The 23,402-nt window shown below is 49.8% G+C and overlaps 1 protein-coding gene across 6 annotated transcripts in view; it reads left to right on the top strand.

The window, feature by feature from the left end:
* The window catches only part of LOC105494669 (zinc finger protein 362), a 40,243-nt gene that overhangs the window by 8,302 nt on the left and 8,539 nt on the right, over positions 1-23,402 (top strand). For 2 of the 6 annotated variants that reach the window (XM_071096521.1, XM_011763318.3), the window contains exons 2-6: positions 5,700-5,825; positions 11,269-11,332; positions 11,516-11,762; positions 15,282-15,615; positions 16,745-16,969. In XM_071096521.1, the coding sequence (XP_070952622.1) occupies positions 5,788-5,825; positions 11,269-11,332; positions 11,516-11,762; positions 15,282-15,615; positions 16,745-16,969 (908 nt within the window). In that variant the 5' untranslated portion in view covers positions 5,700-5,787. Of the gene's footprint in view, positions 1-567; positions 5,826-10,402; positions 10,520-11,268; positions 11,333-11,515; positions 11,763-15,281; positions 15,616-16,744; positions 16,970-23,402 lie in introns of those variants that run through there. The other 4 variants (XM_071096524.1, XM_011763316.3, XM_071096523.1 and 1 more) reach the window with 3 other exon arrangements.

The following is a 23,402-nucleotide window of genomic DNA, read 5'->3' as shown; positions in this document are numbered from 1 at the left end:
ATTCCTGACCCCAATGAAGTGATGACCAGAGAAGCTTGGAGGACACATGGGGACTGAAATTGAGAAAGGACCCGGGGTGAGGGCTTCTTAAGTCTCCTGATACTTGCTTTATAAGTCATTAAGCTGTTTGTTCATGTTCTAAGCATCTTTCTGAATATATGTTATATTTCAAAACACTCACAGCATCTACCTCATGGGGTCGTTAGGAGCCAGAGTGAGAAATGCTTGTAAAGTATCTTAAGGTGCCTAGCATGGAGGAAGCAACTATTATTATTAGCATCATCATTTCATGCCAGCAGAAGGAGTTCCCTGTGGGGATAGGAGCTGGGGGTCCCCAGGAGAAACAGAAGTAGGGAGGGGGGTGTGTTCCAAGCCTGTAGAACATTCTCTCAGAACTGAGAGGGTGTCATGGCCCCTTCCCTAGATGAGGGCACTGAGGCTACTAGAGAGGGTCAACCACCCTGGGTGTCTCTGGGTAGCTGGAGGTGGGAATGGGGGGCCAAGAGGGTGAGGGTGTTGGGGAGGGGGAGTGCCAGTGAGGGGAAGGGGCAGGCTCCCAGCTCCCACTGACCTGGGCACAGACAGCAAACCCTCCGGCTCTGATCAACCCTGCCGTCACAACGAAAACAGCCCTTCCCAGCCCCATGGGGCTGCGGAAACCCAGCCTAATTGGATCCAGGACCCTGGGAGCCTCTTTCCTTCCAGGGAAGGAAGTTCCCAGGAGTGTGTTTCTGGGGCTGGCCAGGCCTAGCCAAGGTCTTGAGGGTGGGGTGGGGTGCAGCATCTGCGGCTCAGGGTTCTAGCTGCATGGAGTGGCAGAGGGCAGAGGGGCCATGGGAGGCAAACTTCGAGCATGTCTCAGGAGCCTGAAAGATGGGAAGCCACAGTTTCCCTCTCCTAGACCATCTGCTTATTCCCTCCAGGCCATCCTTCTGGCCGCATAACAGCTTATCCATTGAAGACCTTGGCCATGGCCCTCCCTTGCTCAGGGACCTCCCACGTCCCCTTCCATGTTCTTTCACCAGAGCACCTTAGCCTGGAACTCTAGTCCTTTACGAATGGCTCCAGCCACCCCACCCTTCTTCCCTTGTGAATTCCTGCGCTATACCCCTGACCCACGTGATGCCGTGTGCTTTCCTGCCTCGGGGCCTTTGCACGTGCAGTTCTTGCCACCTGCCATGCTCTCTGGCATCTCCCTCTTGCAATTTCCCCTTCCCCCTTCAGTAAGTCCCACCTGCCTGAAGTCTGTTCTTCCCACAGTGAGATGAGTTCACCCTCCTGAGGATGCTGCCACTACCCTCCCTTCCCTCCCAGCCCGACTGCAGCAGTAGCTGTTGCCCCTCTCTGGGGACAGGGATTATGTTTGAGAAACCTTTACTGTCCCAGGGAGTTAACAGTTTTCCAGCCTCTGCACACGCTGCCCTTCTGCCGCAATGGCTCTCCTGGTAAACTCCCACGTCTTTACGGCTCGCGTGGAAAAACCCCTCCTCATCAATTCCCTCAGTGAACATCTGTTGAGTACCCAGTGTATACTAGACACTTGAGGCCCTACTGCATGGCTGGCGCTGGGCTCTGGGGCTGCAGCAGTGATGGCTGATGGGGAGACAGGCCTAAGGCATATTTAGAGGCGTGGTATTAATACAAAGGTGGGACAGGGAGAAGGCAGAGGACCATGGGAGTGTATACCAGGGTAGCCCAATTCCTATGTGGGAAACATCAAAAGTGACCTTTAAGTTGAGACAGGAGTGGAGACCTGGGTGAGCTGTAGGGCTATGCTGGGGTAGGGGTTGTAACTAAGAACCAGACCAAGCCCTGCTTTTGGGGAGCCCACAGTCTACTTGAGGGACTGGACAAATAACCAGATAACCAGACAGTTCCCCAAGGCAGTGCCAGCTGAGCAGAGTTTTGAAGGCAGGGTTCCAGCTGGGAGGTATGGCCCCCAGGTGGAGGGGCTCAGCCTGTGCAGAGCCGTGGCTCATCAGGTCACCTTGTTCTGGGGGCCCTGATGCTGGAGGGATGGTGCCAAGGGGCACACCTGATGAGATGAGTGTGGCCAGGGGACCTTCTTGGTGAAAGCCTGAGCGTCAGACTGTGGAGTTTGAACTGTACCCCAAAAGTGATGGGAATCCAAGAAGGATTTTAAGCGGTAGACTTAGTGCCCTGGGCAGGCTCTCCTTCAGCTTGGTCCTCCCTGCTGGGGCCCCGGATGGGACCAGGAGTCCCTTCGTGTCTGCTCTCCCCCACCCACTGCTGTCATGGGTGGGGCTGGAGGCTTTTGCTGTGGGACTTTGAGCAGGCCCCTGTCCCTCCCTGAGCCCCACTCTCCTGGGTAAACTTGCAGGGCCTTAGGCCAGAATCCTATGTGGGGCTGTGGGCTGGAGTTTGGGGTATCTTGCTTTGTCATACCTTGCTTAACTTTTGGTTTTATTAAAAATATTCCCTTAAAAAGTCACATAACAATACTCTTCCAGGCCTATTGCCCCATTAGCTGTGACATGGAGAAAAATTAGAAAACAGGGATATGAAATAAGTAAAAACCCACCTCATCTCTGCCCCTGCTCCAAGCCAGAAACATCACCACTGTTAGCCTTTTGGTGTTTCTTCCCCTCTTTTCTCTCAGCACCCAGTTTTCATATAGATATCCTTGCTCTATCTATACATGCAGTTTTTAAAAAATCTTCCCATTTCCCCCCATCACAAGTGTTTTTTAAATGACTGCAGAGTGGTTTCAATCCTTCCTTTTAATGGATCCAGTGTCAGGGTGGAGAGGATGGGCTTTAGGGCCTGATTGTCTGTATTCAAATCCTACACTTAACTGCTTGACTTTGGGCAAATTTACTGATCTCTCTGTGCCTTCAGTTCCTGACAGGCCAATGTGAGTGTTAAATGAGTCATTACAAGGCCAGTAACATTAGCTGTTATTAACGACCATAGACTGTGTCACCAAGTAACATGACTTACACAGAACCTATTTAAAATTTCGGCTGTTCCAGGTTTTTGCTGTTGTAAAAAACCACTGATGCAAACAGCTTTGTACATATAACTTTTTCTCTATTTTTCTAGGGATGGATGACCAAGAATGGGATCACTAGGCCAGGAAGTTTGGACATTTTTAGAGCTCTTGACAAATTCATGCCAGATTGTTTTCAGAAATGATTGTTACAATTTACACTCCCACCAATAATACATGAGCGTGCCAATTTCACCATACCCTCACCAGTATTGGGTGTTAGCATTTCCTTATTTCTTACTGCTATTTTGATAGGTTAAACTCACTGAATTTTCACTGCTATGGAAGCAGAATCATTTTCTGTGTTTATTAGCTGTTAACATCCTTTTTGGATCGGCTAGTCTTTAGAGAACATACATAGCCCCTTCTTGGGTCAATTAGGAAGACAGGACTTAGATACAGGAAATAGTGAACAGTGTAACAGAGAGGGACAGCACAGTGCCAGAGTGGGTGGAGGGGACTCGGAGGAGGGGGAGGGGGCTTCCTTCTATCCGGGCCACAGCCCTTGCAGTTCCCCCCACCTGATTATTAAGTAATTGATTAATTAATCCAAACCTTTGTCAGATACTGTGCAGGGTTTAAAAGATAAATGATCCAGCCATGATCCCTCCCCAACGGAGCGCATGTCTGGCAGCAGAGATGGATGAGCAAACAGACAGAACATGGGGTGAGAGAGGTTCTGATGATGGAAATGCAGGGTACAAAGGGAGCAGTGAGGAGAGCACGCAGTGCAGCCCGGGCATGGAGGCAGAGTAGTCCCCGATTGCTTCCAGGAAGAGGTGGCCTGTAAGCTGTGGCCTGAGGGATGCATTGGAATTCACTAGTGACATGGGGAGGGCAGAGAATACCAGGGAGAGGATGCAGCCTGTGGAAGGTGAGAAGGGAAGCAGAGCCCTGGGGGAACTGGGAGATGCTCAGTCTGGCTGTGCAGTGCAAAGTGGAACAGCCAGAGAGATCGGCAGGGGCTGCACACGTAAGGCTTAAGCAATCCAGACATTGTCTGGAGGGAAGTAGGGAGCTATGGAGGGTCCTAAGAAGGGCAGGGTTGGGATCTTTTATTTTATTAAAATTACAGTGACTGCAGTAATGGAGTGGAGGATGGAGGAGGGGGGGAACCTGTGAGGAGGCTCTTACAATAGCTGAGGCCAGAGCTGAAGGGGGCCTGTATCAGGGCAGGGGAGGTGGTACAGACCCTCTTCTCTCCCCACCCTGTAGGATCCTAATCAGCTTCATGGTGCAGATGGAATGCCACCTCTTCCAGGTAGCCCTTCCTGACACCCACCCTCCAAGTCATGCGCGCTTTGAGGCTGGGGCTGTGCAGGGCCTGGCGTGCAACAGTCAACTGCCTGCCCACCAGCAGCTGACGCTGACCTCCCACTGCCCCATGCCTCTGGACCCTCCATCTGTTCCCCGCACTGGGCTACCAACTACTTTCGTTCATTTTTTAAGAATAAATTTATTGTTTTTGTTAAGAAACGGAACAGCATTACAGAGAATTTGGAAATCAGAGAAACAAAGACAAAGACCAAGATTGGCCCCAGCTGCCTCCTGCCTTGCTCCCAGCCTCCCTCTGGGTGTGGCTCCCTGAAGCTTTCTTTTTCTGACGCAGGTTTTTATTTTTGCCTCCTTTGTAATCATAGTATCCGGACAGTTTTGGGTCCTGCTCTCTCGCATTTGCTTTGTGAGGAGCTAGTTCCCATGTGGCCATGGGGTCTGGGCAAAGTCTTTTCTTTTTAAAGACAGGTTCTCACTCTGTCACCCAGGCTTGAGTGCAGTGGTGTGATCATGGCTCACTGCAGCCTCAAACTCCTGGGCTTAAGCGATTCTCCTGCCTCAGCCTCCCAAAGTGCTGGGATTATAGGCATGAACCATGCCCAGCCCAGCCAAGCAAATCTCACTTTTTAATGTCTGTGTGTTGGGCTGGGGTGGGAGGTGGGGGGTGGCCATAAGTTGCCTTACTGAACCCCTCTGCCTTGCAGTGGGTGAGTCTCGTGACATTCCTCCTGGGCTGCCTGTCCTCTTTGTGTCCATTTGTCTAGGTCTGAAAGTCTCCAGGTGGCAGGGCCTGGCACCTGATGTACCCCTTCCTCAGTACCCCCTCCCTCAGTTCCCCTCTGTGGAACTTGCTGGGCTGGCCTCAGAGACACCCTTCTGGGACAGGGTGATAAACAGACCGAGTTTCAAGTTCAGACTCAGCTCTGTGACCTAAGGCAACTTGCTTAACCTCTCTGGACCTCAGTTTCCTCATCTGTACAATAGGTCTATTGTGAGAGTAAAATAATGGCTGTAAAATATCCTGACACAGTCCCCAGTCCATAGGAAGTGGCCACCTTGGGCTAGAGGCTGGCAGAAATGAATGAGCACCAACCCTACTTGTGAAGAGTTTGAAGTCTGGTGGGGAGGACGCCCGGGAAAATATAACTGCCCTGGAGTGCAGTTGGCCCTGTAGTGCTGGCTCAGTGCTGGGCATCCTAACTCCATCACTTACTAGCTGTGTGATTTGGGGCAAGTTGGTCGATCTCTCTGTGCTGCACTTTCTTCTGTTAATTGTGCATCTCACAGAGTCATTGGGAAGATTCAGTGACATGAATCATGACATATTCAACACATAGATGTTAAAATCAATGGTAGCTGGCACTTTATTACTATTATTATTGTTATTATTGTTATTGTTATTCCCATATACAAGGTGCTGTTGGGAACACAGAGGAAGTGACTGGCTGGGGGTTCAGGGAAAGCTCCGTAGAAGAGGGAACACTTGAGCTGGGTCTTGAAGGATGAGTAGAAGTTCACCAAGTGGGAAAGGACACTCTAGGTAAGGAGCTTGTGATTCCAGGTTGCACTCTGTCAATGAGGGTTTGTTCTTTGGGGGATTAAAGCATTGTGTTCTTCCCTGAGTGCTCCTACTGCCCCGCTCTGGGTCTGCCCTGGGGGAGGTGTGTGCTTACCCTCCTGTAGTGGCCTCCTGTGTCGTGGTGGCTGTGGGTTCCTCCTCACGGCAGCTGCTGGGTCCCCATCAGTCCATGTTTGGGGCCACAGGTCTGTATCTGTCATGTGTGTCTGGGTTTGGTGCTGTCTGTCCGCATGTTCCTATGGCTGTGTTTGTCAGCATTGGTATACAGTGGGCCCCCTGGGCTCCACTGTGGGGGGTACTTTGCATGCTTCCTTGGCCTCTAGCTCCAGGCCTCTTAGGCCGCCCTCCTCCCTGGCCCAGGTGCAGCCCCTGCCTCTCTGCTCTGCTCCCCAGGGGCTTCCCGCTGCCTCTTCTCCTGGCCTTTCTAGTCCCCTCTACACTAGGCACTCAGAGGGGCCTTTCTCAACCACAGATTCTGTCCCATCACCTACTGCTTCAAGTCTAGCCTTCAGGCCTAGGAATCAGGGAGCAGCCTTTTAGGTCTGGCCCCAGCTGCTGGTTCCAGCCTCATCTCCCATCTGCCAGGCAACACCGAACATTCGTGGCTCCCCTCACACACTGTTGGGCTCCTCGCCTGGGGGGCCTTTGCTCAAGCTGTTGCTTCTGCTGGGAATGCTCCCACCCCTCCTCTGCCTAGCTAACTCCCACTCATCCTTTAAGACCCAAGGCAGGCATCACCTCCCCTGGGAAGTCCTCCCTGATCCTCTCCAGGCTGGGTCAGGTCCCTGGCTCTGGGCTGCTAATCCCTTCCATGGGGGGTAGGAGCAAGTGCCTTGCCCAAGATCACACAGCTGGTGAGTTGGAGTCAACATTGGGATCCGGGTATGTCGGGCTGTAAACAGAGCGGGCTGTTCCACAGTCCCGGTGAGGCAACAGTGGCTGGGACTGTTGGAGAAGAGTGGGTGGGCTTGAGAGAGACTTTGGAACTGGAATCCTGAAGACATGGCTGAGATGGGTCTGAGGTGGGTGGGGAGGGAGGGCAAGTGCGGTAGATCACTGTGTGTCTGCAGGAGCATCTGGGCAGATGTGCGGTAGATCACTGTGTGTCTGCAGGAGCATCTGGGCAGGTGTGCGGTAGATCACTGTGTGTCTGCAGGAGCATCTGGGCAGATGGGGATGTCCCACTGTGAGGGGGGGATGACCAGACCAGGTGCATGGCATAGGGAAAGACGAAGTTCAGCTCAGGCCCGCAGAGTCTGAGCAGCCCAGGAGTCGGCCAAAGGGACTGTCAGGGAGAGGCCTAGCTGGAGGTGGGGACTTCGGGCTTGGCTGGTCTTTAGATTCTAAAATGGTTGGGCCATCCAGGAACTGAGGCTGGTGGGAGAGAGGGAGCTCCCACTCTATCCTGAGGAGCTGAATTGGTGGGGAAGAGAGGCTAGGGACTATAAAGGAGGCTGAGAAAGTGAGGAGCCAGGTGTCATGGCACACAGGCCTTCTCCGAGGGGCCAGGTGGCAGGGAGGCCATGGAGGACAGGACTGGAATGTGGCCCATAAGCTCTGACCTCAGGGCGGCTACTGTGCTGTGTAGGTAGTCTCATAGGTCGGAGTTCTTTGCAGAAGCTTGTGGGCCACTTGTCTGCTTCCTCCACTTAGCTTGGGGCTCGGGGAGGGCCGAGTTCTTTCCAGTTGGCTAAGGCTCCCCAGCACTGGTCCCAGTTTGGCCCAGAGGATTTGTCCAGTATGAATGGATGGACAGATTGATAGATGGGCCAGCTGCCATCAGCAGGCCGTATTTTGGAAGGGGTGTTTCATGCATCCGTCCATCCGCTGTTTTTCACCTTTTAGAATAAGAGAAACAAAATGACATTTGCTCCCCTGCGAGGATCAGCCCCGTGTCTTGGGGCTGACAGTAGAGAGTCTTGGCTTTTGTCGTGCTTGAGGCCTGGCCACCAGCGTGTTTCCTCTGCCCATTCTAGCATGCACACTCAACCCCCGGGTGGCTGCTCTGTCTCCACCCCCAGCCCTCACCAGGTCCTCAGATAGTCACCTCCGCGTCACTGCTCCCCTGGCCCAGCATGCTTCCTGCCGCCTTCTCACCACCAGCATTCCAACCCAACATCTTAGCGTGGCATTCAGTGCCCTGTGTCTCCCCACCTCTCTGCTCTGCAGCTCTCTTTAGTGCCCGTGGGTGCTGTTCACTATCCCAAGCCTGCCTTGTGCTTTCACATCTCCACGCCTTTGCTCAAGCTGTGACCTCTTCCAAGAATGTCCTTCTGCCTTGTCCCTCTGTCCTGAACACACATCTGACCATATCTCTTTCTGGCTTCAAGCCCCTCCCTTAGGCAAGATCTGAATGGCTTGGCCTGGCCCTGGCTACCTTCCTCCCTCACCTCTCGCCAGGGCCCACCCTCTTGTCCAGGTCCCAGGGCTGCACAGGGGATACCCACCTCAAAGGCATGTTGGGAGTCTCACATGAGATGCAATGCGTGTGACACGCAGGAAGAGCTCAGGAAATGTTTGGCCCCTGCCCTGTCTTCCCTGTGCCTGTCACACAGTAGGTGGACACCAGGACTAGGGTCACTGACTGAATCATTACTTAGAACCAGCCAGAAAAGGATGCAGAGAAATCAGGCAGAGGTGGTGTGGATCAGATGAAGTGATCTGGGGCCCAACTAGGGTGAGAGGTGGCCCCTGCCTGACCAGGGGTCTGATAAGTGGCAGAGAGGATGTTCTATGCCAGCTGTGGTACCCTGGGCAAGGCCCCCTCTTCCCATGGCCCCCTGACCAGTGTAGTGGCTCTGAACTTGGCACTGAACTGAACTGAAGAGGAGGAAAAGACGGATCTCCTAGAACTGTCTGAGAAGCAGCGAGGTGCAGTGGGCAGAGTCCTGGGCCGGGGCTGGAGTGAGGCAAGGTAGCCTGTTTCACCCCATTTTACAGAGGAGGAAACCTGAGGCTTAGAGAGCTAGCATCCAGCATCACAGCACCGTGCTGCTTCCTGTTTCTCATGCATGTGGCCTGAGCAAGGTGCCTCCCTCCTGGTGCCCTCATTTCTTCCTCCGTGAAATGAGAGTGAAAATTCTTCCTTGCTTGCCATCCTCCTGAGGTTCTAATGAGAATGTTGGTGGGCACAGAAGAGCTTTGTAAACTGTGAGCAGTGCTAGATAATTGTATGGGATTGTCTTTAAAATCATTCTGATTATTATTACTTCATTTATTCATTTCATTATGCAACTCACATTATTGATAACCTTTGGGCCTCGGTGCTGGGGATACCCAGATGAACAAGACAGGTGTATCCAATGTCCATGCTCCCTGCCCCTAGCCGTGGAGCCTCTTTACCCTGGCTTTACATCTCAGTCGCCTCCATATTTCTCCCTGTGGACAACAGCAGGGTTGGGACAGGTCCTGAGACTGCTGTGTGAGCAAGTGCTCACCTGTGGGGTCGCAGCCATGTCATCCTAAGGTAGGGCTTATTCACAAGCCTGTGGTCAGGATGCTTTGTCATTCCCCTGAATAGGTAAGGGACTGATGAACTAGACTTTGGAGTCAGGCGGATTAGAGTGGGAATCTCAGCTCTCTGCTTACTTGCTGTGTGACCTTGAATAAGTCACTCCACCTCTCTGAATTCAGTGTCCTGAGTTGTAAAATGGGAATGATAAGAGTACCTACCTGCCTTTCAGTGTCATTGTGCCTGGCACAAGAGAGGCACTTGGTAACTTGCAGCCTCCTCACTGTAATTATTGTTTTGAGTTTGTTCTGGGAAAGGAGAAGTCCCAGGGGTCTGGAGCATTCAGGGAGAACTCCAGGCAGGAAGTACTTCTTGTGTTGGGCTGTAAGGGATGGGTGGGCAGAGGGAAGGGCATCTTGGTGCCTGTGGGTGGAGGAGCAGGAGGGCTGATCGAGGGCAGGAGCTGCCCCAGCCGCCTCAGGAGGGTGCTCCAACCCAAACTGGCCCTCAGGCTGGGAGTGAGGGGTAAGGATGTTTGCCTATAGATATTGAGCCATTTGCATATGGGCATTTGCTCTACCAAAGACTAGGGTTTGCAAAGCAAATTCCCCAGAGGAACCAGCTTGAGCAAATCTGATTTCTAATTTTGACTGTGGCACCTTCGCCTTGTGGCCTAGGACAGGTTTCCTCCTTCCCTTCTCTCTGAGCCTCAGTTTCTTCACTGATAAATGGTATAATAATACCTCTTGTGCCTGCTTTCAAGTAAAGATCACAAGAGATAATTCATCTAAAATTTCTTTCTTAAAATATTGAGATTAGATCGTGTCCTTATCGAGGGTTTTCTCTCGAAACCTTATAGCTACCATTCCAATAGGGGCTTTTCACGCTCATAGGATGAGGAACAGAGGTTGAAAGTGCTTCATTTTGGTCTTTCCTGTCAAAATAAACAATTTCATTTAAGCAACGATACCAGTTAGGCAAGTGATTTCCATAAGAGAGAGATAAGAGAAACTTGACAGGGAGCAAGGCTTAATGGAAACCCTCTGTGAGGCATGGTCCCTGTAAGTCACTTCTTGACTTACTCTAGGGTCGCAGGAAGACAAACCTTCTGGAAGACTGAGATAGCCCTGAAGGCCCATCCTTCATACTGCCCTGGTTGAAAAGGCCTTCTAACCGCACAGGCCTGCCATGGAACTTGCCAGAGGTGAGGGCCACCAGTCTGTCACACACTTTTACCAAAGAGCCCCAGACTGCCCTAGCTTCAGGCCTCTTCGGCCCCTCCGTGACCACAGCGTTCTCGTCCACATCGTCGTGGGCCAGGTGTTGCACATGGCATTGAACAACCACACGTGGCCTGTTAACTTTCCAGAAGTACAGTTTCTTGAGTCAAAAGGCAATAATCATTTGGGTCACTGTAAATTGTCCTGCCAAACTGCCCCTCAGAAAGGCTATATCTGGTGACCCCATGTTGCCCCCTGATTTTGAGAAGGATGTCTGTACTCAAAGGGACAGGGGGCAGAAGGGCAGGGATCAGGGATGGGCATTTACAAATTTGCTCCAGTCCGCCCCAGTTTGTCTCTGGACTCGGGGGCCCTTCTGTGTGGAACGCATGGGGTTGGCACAGCAGCCTGGGGCCCTCCTGGGGGATGGAGATTGGTTGGCCAGCATTGGGGTGACAGGGGTGGGAGCTGGTCGAGAGTACTCCAGTCTGGATGTGACGTTTGCCCTGTGGGGCCCACTAAGGTGGGGGGTGTCACCCAATTCCAGGTTTTTCAGCCTGGAGATGTGACTCCCTGGGCCAGGTGGGAGGCCTGCTGTGCTGTGAGGCTGGGGGACCCATGGGGACATGGATCCCAGACACTGGCCCCGACTTGAGTGGGCGCAGCTAAGGGGTGCTCGCCCCAGTCTGTGGGGAGGGCTCTCTTCCCGGTGACAGTCGCTCTCTTCCCGCAGGATGGCCGAGCCTCGATTTAACAACCCCTACTTCTGGCCCCCTCCTCCCACCATGCCCAGCCAGGTAAGACTGATGTTGTCCCTCCGGATGCCCTACCCTCCTTGGAGCTGCTTCGCTTCGCCCTGGGTTTTGGCTGTGCCTTGTGGGGCGAGGGGTTAGGAGCGAGGGGCGCGGGTGGACCAGCGGGCCTGGGGAAGGCGCGGGACGCGGTCCAGACCTCCTCAGCCCGTCGTCTTACGCCCGCAGCTGGACAACCTGGTCCTGATTAACAAGATCAAGGAGCAGCTGATGGCGGAGAAGATCAGGCCGCCTCACCTGCCGCCCACGTCGGCCTCGTCGCAGCAGCCGCTGCTAGTGCCGCCGGCGCCCGCGGAGAGCAGCCAGGCCGTCATGTCGCTGCCCAAGCTGCAGCAGGTGCCGGGGCTGCATCCGCAGGCGGTGCCGCAGCCCGACGTGGCGCTGCACGCGCGGCCGGCCACCAGCACCGTCACAGGTAGGCGGCGCGGGCGGGGCCGGCGAGTGGGCGGGGCCGGGGAGGACTGGGTGGGAGGGGGCGGGCGTAGAGGGGACTTGGTGAGGATGGGACCCTGCTAGGTGAGAGCAGGGCGGGCAGGGCTTGGGGGTAGGGCGCAAAGCTTGGGGTGGTGGGGATGGCCCCGACGAGCCACAGCACTGGAGTTCCAACGACCCGGTACTGGAAGGACCCTTCTCCCCGCAGTGGACACGACAGGAGCGTGTCACTGTCCCATGGGGCTCACCAGGAAAGTTAGGTTCCCAATATAGAACTTTGGAAATCCTGAGATTCTTTGGGAACCCAGAGAACGACCAGATTTGAGGGGTAAGAGCCGAAACGCAAGGAAAGGTTGGCAGCAAACCAGGGAAATGGGACAGGAAGAGGGAACCGCACATGCGGAGGGAGTATGTGTGTAGGAAGCAAGAGAAGGACAGACCGTCTGGGGTGGGAAGGCCTAGAAGATGGTGATGATGATGGTGATGGTGGCAGCTAGCTGCAGTCGGAGCGCCCATGTCTGTTCACCAGTGTTCATTGTACTCCCAGCAGCCTGTGAGGTGTGTGCTGTTGGTATTAGGTGGAACACGGGACCGTTTTGACTTAGAAAAACAGCAGTTTCATGCAGTTCACCGCAATGTCTCTATGCAACAGATGAGGAAACTGAGGCAGAGAAAGGTAAAGCCACTTGCAACCACGGTTTACAGCTAGTAAGAGGCAGAGGCTGGCAGTGTGGCTCCAGAGCCCGTGTCTTCACTCTGTTTCCATGCTCAGTTCTGCTGAGGCTTTGAGGAAGCAGGGACCAGATTAAGAAGGGCCCTGTAGGCCACAAAGCAGTTTGGACTTGACCCTTGGGCAGTGGGGAACCACTGAAGGTTTTTAAGTGGGGGAGAAAACACTCAGATATGGGTTGAGAAAACGGAGTCTGGCTGCTAGGTGGAGAAGAGGTTGTCAGGGGGTAAGCATGGAAGCAGGGAGATCTTCAGGAGTGTGGTGACCTGGGCAACGCAGTGGTAGTGGGAATAGAGAGAAGTGGACAGATCTGAGATACATTGTGGGAGACGAGAGGACAGGATGTAGGAATGTGAGGGGAGGCAGGAGGTGAGGGAGACTCCTGGGCCACTGCCCTTGTGATGAAATCCCTGGAGAAGGAACAGGGTTGGGGAAAGATGTGAGCTAAGTCTTGGATAGGTTGAGGCTGGGGTGCCAGGGGGACATCCTGGGGTAATGTCAAGGGGCTGGAGCCACCGGAGGCCCTCCTTGGAGCCTGGTGGATAGGCTTTCTTGGGAGACCACAGTGGCTGGGCCTTTGTTCCTCCCCTGTCGCCTCTGCTGCCAGCCAGGTGATTCTGCCTCTTTCCTTCTCTCCTGCCTTTTCCCAGAGTCACCCAAGAATTACAGGGCCTGGTAAACCTATCCAGGCCCCAGCCGCACTCTGCATATCCCCTGTTACTATGATTTTATTAAATTTATTTTTTCCATTATAAAAGTAATATTAAAAAAGTAATATAAGCATATTAAGGGAAATTTGGAAAAAAGAGAAACTAGCAACAAAAAAATCATTCATAATCCCCAGCTCCCAACCCAGCAGCTCAGAGAGGCTCTTGGTCCATTTCCTTCCTTTGCCATATTTTTTGTTTTTCAATATTCGTGTGTGTTTTGCTGAGCTTGTGGTAGGGCTGTACCCATGGTTTTAACTTGCTTTTCCTACTCACCATTCTGTCATAAACATATATATTCCACTTTTTATTATAAAAGTAATACATAGTCATTATAGAAAATTTGGAAATTGCCAATAAGCTGAAAGGAGAAAAAATAGCCTTAATCCTACTATTGTGAGAATTTTCATGTTTATAATTTATTTTATTTTGTCCTTTAATCACAGATGTTAAAAATGGATAAATTCACCAGGTAAAAGATTCAAATAATATAGAATCAGACAAAGTAGGAAAATCTCCTTTACCAAAAAATTCTTCTCTTTCCCTAGAGAGAACCACAATTAGCAGTTTGATGTGTCTCTTCTCAGATCTATTCCTGTGCGTTTACATATGCACATATATCTTGTCCAAACTACATATGTAGTTTGAGTGTGTGTTCTTTAAAATAGATGACCTCCTATGTCTGTGATTGGCTTTTTTCACCTGACAGCACATTTCGACCTTCTCTCTCTGTCACTGCATCACATCGATCTTGTTTTAGTGGCTGTGCAGTTCTCCCTAATGAGAGTGGACCACAGCTCTTTACAAAGCTCATGCTGAGGACAAACAGGTTGTGTTCAATTTTATCTGATCACAGTTTTGTATGGACTTGTATACACGTCTTTGTGCTCATGTGGGAATATTTCTTTATTGTAAATTTCTAGAAGTAGAATTACTCGGCCAAAGTTATGTACATTAAAATTTGTTTAAATTAATTATTATTATTTTTTTTAAGAGATAGGGTCTTGTCCTGTTACCCAGGCTGGAGTGCAGTGGTGTGAATATGGCTCACTGAAGCCTCCACCTCAGGGGCTCAAGTGATCCTCCCACCCCAGCCTCCCTAGTAGCTGGGACTACAGGCACATGCCACCACACCCAGCTAATTTTTGTAATTTTTGTAGAGAGACAGGGTTTTGCCATGTTGCCCAGGCTGGTCTTCAACTTCTGGGCTCAAGCAATCCTCCTACCTCAGCCTCTTAAAGTGTTGGGATTACAAGTGTGAGCCACTGTGCTTGGCCATGTTTAAATTTTAATGACTGTTGCCAGACTACCCTTCGTTAAGGCTTTGCAAATGTATGCTCCCACCACCAGTGTGTGATACAAAACATTCTCCTGCTGACTTGACATTATCTTTTTCAATGCACAAATTTTTAGCTTTTTTTTTTAAAAGAAAAAAAAACGTAGTTAGAACCACACAATAGATACCATTTTCATCTTTTTGTCTGCTTCAGTTGATACTATAAATGTGTCTAGTCCTCTCATTTTTAAAAGAATAACTTTTACTACAGAAGTTTTTAAAGCTCTCATTGTCGAATCAAGTACAGTTAAGCTTCTTTTTTTTTTTAAAAATTACTCCTAGTCTACCATCCATATCACATTTTGGCACATTCTTTCCTACTTATTTTTTCTGTGCATACGTATGTAGTTTGCTTAAACAAACATAACCTCCTTTTCAATGGGCAGCTGAAGCAATTAATCGCTGTTTACCGAACCCCTTCCTAATGTTGCATATTTCAGTTGCCTCTAAAATTTTGCTGTTATAAATAAGACAGCAGTGAACTTCTTTGTGCCTCAGTCTTTTTCTATAGTTTGAATTTTTCCAAAGTGCCTCTGTTATATAACTCAATTTAATCTTAAGGTGCCTAAGGCATCTTACACATGCACAAGGTCTCATTTAGTTACCCCTGGGTAGCAACTTACGAACGTTAAGGGGATGCTCGCCTGCCAAAATCACATAGCTGGGTGGGCAGCCGAGCTGGCCTCTGCAGCTCCCCTCACCCCTACCCCCACCCGCCTGTCTTCGCAGGTCTGGGGCTGTCCACCCGGACCCCGGCTGTGAGCACTTCTGAGTCGAGCGCGGGCACAGGCACGGGCACGGGTACCAGCACCCCGTCCACACCCACCACCACCAGCCAGAGCCGCCTCATCGCCTCGTCCCCCACCCTCATCTCAGGGATCACCAGCCCCCCTCTCCTGGACTCCATCAAGACAATCCAGGGCCATGGCCTGCTTGGCCCCCCCAAGTCCGAACGCGGCCGCAAAAAGATCAAGGCGGAGAACCCGGGGGGTCCGCCTGTCCTTGTAGTCCCCTACCCCATCCTGGCCTCGGGCGAGACTGCCAAGGAGGGCAAGACGTACAGGTGGGGGTCTTGGCGGGATGAGGTCCGAGTGGGCTTGGGGCTGGGGCTTGAGCCAGGGCTGCTCCAGGAGCCCAGCAGTGGGGCTCAAACGGACCCTTTGGGCCGAGGGGGCAGGGCTAGGGTCCAGAGGGGCGGGGCCTTCTGGAGAGCCCCACCCACATCCCGGGTCCCGATTCGGGCAGGGCTGCTGGGTAGGGTAATAGAGCTTTGGACCCTTAGGTGTGGCCCGTGCCTGGCAGCCGCCCCCACAGCCTGGGGTTGTGAGAGTCGGTTTCCTCCTCCCTTTAAGCAGTGTTCTCAACCCTGGCCACCTTAGAATCACCTGAAGAGGCCGTGCACGGTGGCTCATGCCTGTAATACCAGCACTTTGGGAGGCCAAGGTGGGTGGATCACCTATGGTCAGGAGTTTGAGACCAGCCTGGCCTGCATGGTGAAACCTCATCTCTACAAAAAATACAAAGTTAGCCGGGCCTGGTGGTGCGCCCCTGTAATCCCAGCTACTCAGGAGGCTGAGGCAAGAGAATAACTTGAACTCTGGAGGCAGAGGCTGCAGTGAGCTGAGATCGGGCCACTGCACTCCAACCTGGGCGACAGAGTGAGACTCTGTCTCAAACAACAACCACCACCACCAGAATTTTAAAGAATCACCTGAAGAGCTTTCAGAAAATGCAGATGCCAGGGCTGCATCTCCAGGAATTCTGAGTTAACTTTTTGAGGGCAGAGGGTGTGGAGGGTGGGGCAGGCGTTGGTATTTCTTAGACGCTCCCCAGATGATTCTAATGAGCAGCCTGGTTGAGAACTACTTCATGTGGTAGAGCCTCCTCCCCAGAACCATGGGATGTAGCCCTGGGCAAAGCCTCACCAGGATCAGACCTGTCTTCCCTATGAGGTATAACCCTCTGCCCCGGGCTCTGTAATGTTCCCCCAGGCAAGAGCTTCCCCCTCCAGATTTAAGGGTGCCCAGGCTGGGAGACTGTGCCCTGTCTTTCCCAGGTGGGCCTGTGCTTCTTGGGCTCCTCACAGGAAAATACTGTCCCAGGTGCAAGGTCTCTCTGATGCGGAAGAGCTCCCCTGAGATGGACAGGCTGGGAGGGTCTTCCCGCGTGTGAACCTGCCTCTTGCTCCGCAGGTGTAAGGTATGCCCGCTGACCTTTTTCACCAAGTCGGAGATGCAGATCCACTCCAAGTCGCACACAGAGGCCAAGCCCCACAAGTGCCCGCACTGCTCCAAGTCCTTTGCTAACGCCTCCTACCTGGCCCAGCACCTGCGCATCCACCTGGGCGTCAAGCCCTACCACTGCTCCTACTGTGATAAGTCCTTCCGGCAGCTCTCCCACCTCCAGCAGCACACCAGGTGAGTGACCTGCCTGCTGCCCTGCTGCAGCCCAACTCAGCACGTGTGGCCTGGCACATGGAGCCAGTGCAAGGAGGGGCAAGGACCTTTTCCAGGTGCCCATTGCCCTCAGGGTCCCGGCCCTTGAGGACCTCACTGGCCTCAGCTGTTGTTACTGCACCCCATCCCCACTGTTTCTCATCTCTATGTCTTTGTACGTGCTGTGTCCTTTACCAGAGACACCCTCCTCCCGCTTTTCCCTGTTTCTCTGGCCATCCGCTTGTCATCGCTCAGTCTAGCTTCCTCCAGGAAGCCCTCCCTGATTGCTCTAGCTAGGTAAGGGACCCGACCTCTGTGTCCCCACAGGGCTCTGTGCATGTCCATCATAGCAGTGGTAGGCTGTCACGCCCACATCTGTTTATCTGCCCACCTCACTCAGTCTCCTGGGAGTTCTTGAAGGCAAGAGCTCAGTCTCCTCCATTTCCACATCCCCAGTTTGTGGCATAAAATAAGCAATTATTAAATATTTTGGAATAAATATAACTGGTTTTTACAGAGCATATGATTCATCTGTTTAACAAATACTTACAGAAACTTTTACTCTATGCCAGATACTATTCTAGATGTTGAGGATACAGCAAGGAACAAAATGGATGAAAATCTCTGCCTTCATGGGGCATACAGTCTAGTTGAGTGTGTGAAAGGGAGATTCAAAGCTATAAATGCTTTAAGAAAAGTTTGTGGCTGGGCGTGGTGGCTCACGCCTATAATCCCAGCACTTTAGGAGGCTGAGGCGGGCGGATCCCCTGAGGTCAGAAGTTCGTGACCAGCCTGGCCGATGTGGCGAAACCCTGTCTCTACTAAAAATACAAAAATTAGCTAGGTGTGGTGGTGGGCACCTGTAATCCCAGCTACTTAGGGGCTTAGGCGGGAGACGCGCTTGAACCCAGGAGGTGGAGGCTGCAGTGAGCCGAGATTGCGCCATTGCACTCCAGCCTGGATGACAAGAGTGAAACTCTGTCTCAAGGAAAAAAAAAAAAAAAAGGAAAAGTTTGTGCAGGAGGGTATAGCCATCAGAAAGACTGGCTCACAAAATAAAAATACCATTGGTATTTTTAAAAACGAGCCAAAGATTACCAAGATTGCAGTTCGTCTGCTCAGAGGGGAAGCAGCACCATTTTCTCACATGTGAGAGATCATCTGTGTGAGCATTGTCACGTGTTTGCTAATATCAGCATTGTAAAAGTCAGGGATAAAACTGTTTTTTGTTGTGGAGTTTGTGGAGTTTGTAATTTACAGAAAGAACTCAAGGTTTTTTCTGTTTTGAGGACCAATACTATACAGAAGGGCTCTTTTTTCTTTTTTTGGGGGGCGTGGGGGGACAGAGTCTCACTGTATTGCCCAGGCTGGAGTGCAGTGTCGTGATCTCGGATCACTGCAACCTCTGCCTCCTCAGCTTCCCAGGTAACTGGGATTACAGGCGTGTGCCACCATGAGAAGGGCTCTATCTTTTATTTGCTTTTTTTGTTTTTGTCATTTATTCGTTTATCTCCATTGTCTTTGAATCCTTTATCCCTGGGTGCAAGATGTTTTACCTTGTCTATTTCTCTGACTTTGGGACATGATGTGTGAGTATGATAGTAAGAATCAAGTGGCAGGCTGGGCTCAGGGGCTCATGCCTATAATTCTAGCACTTTGGGAGGTTGAGGTGGGTTGATCACTTGAGCCCAGGAGTTCGAGACCAGCAACATAGCAAAACCCCATCTCTACAGAAAAATACAAAATTAGCTGGGAGTAATGGTGCATGCCTGTAGTCCCGGCTACTTGGGAGGCTGAGGTGGGAGGATCAATTGCTTGAATCCAGGAGGTCGAGGCTTCAGTGAGCCCAAGTTGCACCGCTGCACTCCAGCCTGGGCAACAGAGTGAGACCCTGTCTCAAAAGAAAAAAAAAAATAAAAGAATAAAATGGTACAGTGGCAGCAGGGCCAGGTGTCAGTCTGTTTTCTCGTTGCCGTGCTTCCCAAGGCACAAATCTGACCACATAAGTTTGTTTCAGAAATTTTCTGATTTTGTTGTTACTTTGATTTTTAAAAAATTTGGCCAGGTTTATGTACAGAGATGTATGTAACAAGGTGTTGATTGATAAAGTCCTCCCAGTTTGTATGGTTCTTAAAATTAGAGCATGCGATAGAAAAGCTTGAGAGTTAACTCTGTTAGGAGACTTTGTAAGGCCCCCAGGTCAGAATTGCATGTGTGTGTGTGTGTGTGTGTGTGTGTGTGTGTGTGTGTCGGTGTGAAAAAATTTTATATTATTAGAGATCAGGAACCTAGAACCATCCAATTCACCTCTGCCAGATTGTGCCTATTCAACGTGTAATGTGGGGGATACCCTGTTTTTGGAGAATCTTCGTTTGTCAGTGTTTCTGGACGTGCAGAGATTGATGTCTTTTCATAACCTTAAAGGCTGAAATTCCACAAGCCATAGAGCAGGTCCAGTCCGGTTTCCTGGAGGCCCAGGGAGGCCTCATTCCCACTTTTGAAGTGCAGACCTTGTTTCTTACTCTCAGACTTGTCATGCCTAATTAAATGAAATTCGTCTTTCAATGTGACATTTCTGGCACAGCCATGGTTACAAATTTGATTTACCCAATTATATCCTGTTAGGAAGGAGGACGGATTCTTACAGATCCTGTTTACAGAACTAATGATCGTAAAAGAAAAGGGTCTCAGCAAAGATACTTTGAAGAGTTTTCAGCAATTATTCCAAGTAGGTTTGTAGATAAGGCCAATTACATTTGTTGTTTTCAGTAGAATGATTATTTCAACATTTCCTTGATGATTTATTATTTCATATCTGTTAGGTTTTTATAGTCCCCCTCCCACCCTCACCCCCAGAATTCTGAAGAGTTAGTTGGAAGAAGGCACCATTTTAGGAATATTTTATTCCAGTTTATTGAATACAGCCTCCTAAATCGAGGATTAGAGACAGATTAAAGAAAAAAAAAAGACTTGGAAAGTTAGAACATTAGTAGAACATGAAGGGTAAAAGCAGTTTCATCCAGTCCTGGGGAATAATCCCTGTTCCTCTGATCGTGGGTTAGTTAGCCTGCTTTCAAAGTTATCTACTTCTGGACCAAGGACTCTTGGAGTCCACCTTGGCCTCTGGCAGTGTCTGGTCAAGAAGAGGATGTCAGCGTGGCGGCCTGTATGCATTTGTCTATTCTAGCTCGAAGCAGAGGCCTTTAAGCAAGTGTGAGGGTAAAAATCAGACCTGTTGATTAGACCAAATGATTCCAGTTAGTTAATTGTAATAATCAACAATATCACAATGGAGGACAATAGAGTCTTCTATGAAGGTATAATACATGATCAATTTTTCATATTAAAAACACATTAGGCTGGTGCGGTGGCTCACGCCTGTAATCCCAACACTTTGGGAGGCCAAGACAGGTGGATCACTTGAGGTCAGGAGTTCGAGACCAGCCTGGCCAACATGGTCAAACCCCGTCTCTACTAAAAGTACAAAAATTAGCCGAGTGTGGTGGTGCATGCCTGTAGTCCCATCTAATCGGTAGGCTGAGGCAGAAGAATCACTTGACCTTGGAGGCAGAGGTTGCAGTGAGCCAAGATTGTGCCCCTGCACTCCAGCGTGGGTGACAGAGCAAGACCCCATCTCACCAACAAAAAAAACATGTCATCGGCAGCAAGCACATTGGCCCATCTTCAGGGTCTTTTAATCCCATAAAGCGTTACCACTAATTGTTGAGGGCATTTTAAATCTAGAGACAAAATCTTTTTAAAGAAATGTCTTTGTTGATGCTTATTATGCCACCCTCTGTGCATTAGATTAGGTTTTTTTGGTCCATCTTAAAAAGTGCACAAGAGCATATATTACACATATTATATGTTTATGTATGTATAAAATTAACCCAGGGAGGTTGAGTTTCTCTTTTTGTCAACTTTCTTACGCTACAGACTTCATAGGGCAGCTATCACTCTAGTGTTTGGCTAATTAAAAATATGGAGAATATATAAGCCAGGTGCCGTGGCTCACGCCTGTTATCCTAGCACTTTGGGAGGCCAAGGTGGATGGATCACTTGAGGTCAGGAGTTTGAGACCAGCCTGGTCAACATGGTGAAACCCTGTCTCTACTAAAAATATAAAAATTAGCCAGGTGTGGTGGCGGCTGCCTATAATTCCAGCTACTTAGGAGGCCAAGGCAGGAGAATCACTTGAACTTGGGAGGTGGAGGTTGCAGTGAGCTGAGATTGCACCACTGCACTCCAGCCTGGGTGACAGAGCAAGACTCTATCTCAAAAAACAAACAAACAAAAAACAACAAAAGAAGAATACAAAACCCAATCATTGTAAGCATCCCTCCTTTTGTAAAGCAAGGAAGCAAGTCTTTGGTGTTGCCCAGCAGCCATCTGGAAACGCCAAGAGCATTTGCATTTGCATTTGCACCTTGGCAGTTTTATCTTTCTGAATCGGGGACCCGGATCTGAGAAAAGCGACAGCACAAAGTTGAGGGAACAGGCAAGTGAATAAACACAGGAGCAAGTGATGATAATGATGAAGAATTCTGTTTTTTTTTTTTTTTTCTTCAAGAAGTAGACTTTGTTTAAAAATATTATTTAAGAACATGACCAAAAAAAAGCAACAAAAAATTAACAGGCCTTTGAAGGAGAGGAGAGTATTTTGCCAGAATGTTCTTTGACTCAGGGATTATTCTCCATTCCTGAGGGCACAATTTTTTCCCCCTCCTCTCTCTCTTTTGGACTAATTTGAGTTCATAATGGCAGGAAACCAAACAAACAACAAAAGAGGATTCTATCAGCATTTGGAAGATAGTTTATAAGTCACTAGGCGCTGGCACATATAATTAAACTGATGTGTCCTAACTCAGTGGCAAAGAGGCGAGTGTCCCACATGCCCAGAACTCCCAGGATTCTCTAGACAAACAAACAAAGCCAAAGCTGAAGAAGCAACCAGATTCCAGATTCCTTGTCCTCTATTTGAAAGAGGCCCTTTCCTACTTGTTTGTCCCTTGGCAGAGAATCAGGCATCAGATCATATAATCAAATCCATCTTCCCAATGTTACAGCCTCTATTGAAGGGCATAAAAGAAGGTCATGTCCAAAACAGAGCCAGACCCGGTCAAGCAATAGAGGTAGAGTTGGTAAGAGGGCAAGCAAGATACGCCCTAGGAGTTGAGAAGGATGTGCTTGGGAGCACGGTCGGAATGAGGCGGTTGAGTGGCACTGGAGCATCTTAATGGGCCTGTGGCGTGAAAGGAAGGCACAAGCAAAGTGAGGGACTTGCGAAGTATTGCACAAGTCCAGGCTTCAGAAGGATCAGCCCTCTACATAATAAACACCACATGGATTTAGAGAGAAAATAGAACATTTTCTGTTCTTGTTAGTCCGATCATGGTAGAAAACCAGCATTGTCTTGTGCAGTTAGTGTATGTGTAAGGGTCGTCCGTACTGGCAGATATCACAGTGCGGGAGTCAGGGATAACATTGTTTTGGGCTTGAGGCCAGGAGTCTGAGGCTGGCCTGGGCAACATGTTGAGACCCCCATCTCTACAAAAAATTAAAAAGTTAGCCGAGTGTGGTAGCATGTGTTGTAGTTCCAGCTACTCAGGAGGCTGAGGTGGGAGGATTGCTTGAACCCAGGAGGTAGAGGCTGCAGTGAGCTGAGATCGCGCCACTGCACTGCAGCCAGGGAGACAGAGATCCTATCTAAACAAACAAACAAACCAACCAACCATTGTTCTGGGAGGAAGTTAGTCAGTTATAGGAAATGGCTGAAAGTTCTATCTATTTGTGAACTAGAGCTAGACAGAGTGACTCTGGATTTGTCTGTTTGTTTATTCAGGGTGCAAAGTGGTTTTGTTTTTGTTTTTCTTTTCCTGGTAGGGCGATGTTATGTACCTGCCTAATGATCATTGCAGCAGAGGAAAGTGTCGTTTTAGTTTTTTCAAGTCTGATAATAATGCTAATAACAATGACAGCTATTCCTTGTTAAAGAACTTCTGTGTGCCAGGTCCTGCTTAAGGTGTTTTAATATACAGGATGTCCATAAAATCCCTGTGCAGTGTGAATTTGTTATTTCTTCGTAAGAGATAATGAATTTGAAAAATGCCACAGAGGGGGAATCCTCTCAAGGAATATTTAACTTTCATATATCTATGGCCATTGTTTTAGTTAAAAAACACGGCATGCCCAAAGCCATCTCATGGCTGAGAAATAAAAGTGATAATTCATGAATCCTTAATAATTTTATTGAAACATTGAATATATTTCCTCTTTGTTTTCATAAGTTGCTTAACTTAAATAGAAATTAATGTATTAAAAACTAACACTGCAAAAATATTTATGAACACCCTTTAAATTCTTAAATTTATTATTATCCCCATTTTAGAGAGGGGGAAACTGAGGCTCAGGGAGG

This window comes from Macaca nemestrina, chromosome 1 (genome assembly GCF_043159975.1).
Source record: "Macaca nemestrina isolate mMacNem1 chromosome 1, mMacNem.hap1, whole genome shotgun sequence".
NCBI classification, from domain to species: domain Eukaryota; kingdom Metazoa; phylum Chordata; class Mammalia; order Primates; family Cercopithecidae; genus Macaca; species Macaca nemestrina.
The sequence above is the reverse complement of the archived record's forward strand: the minus strand, read 5'-3'. Positions and strand labels throughout refer to the sequence as shown.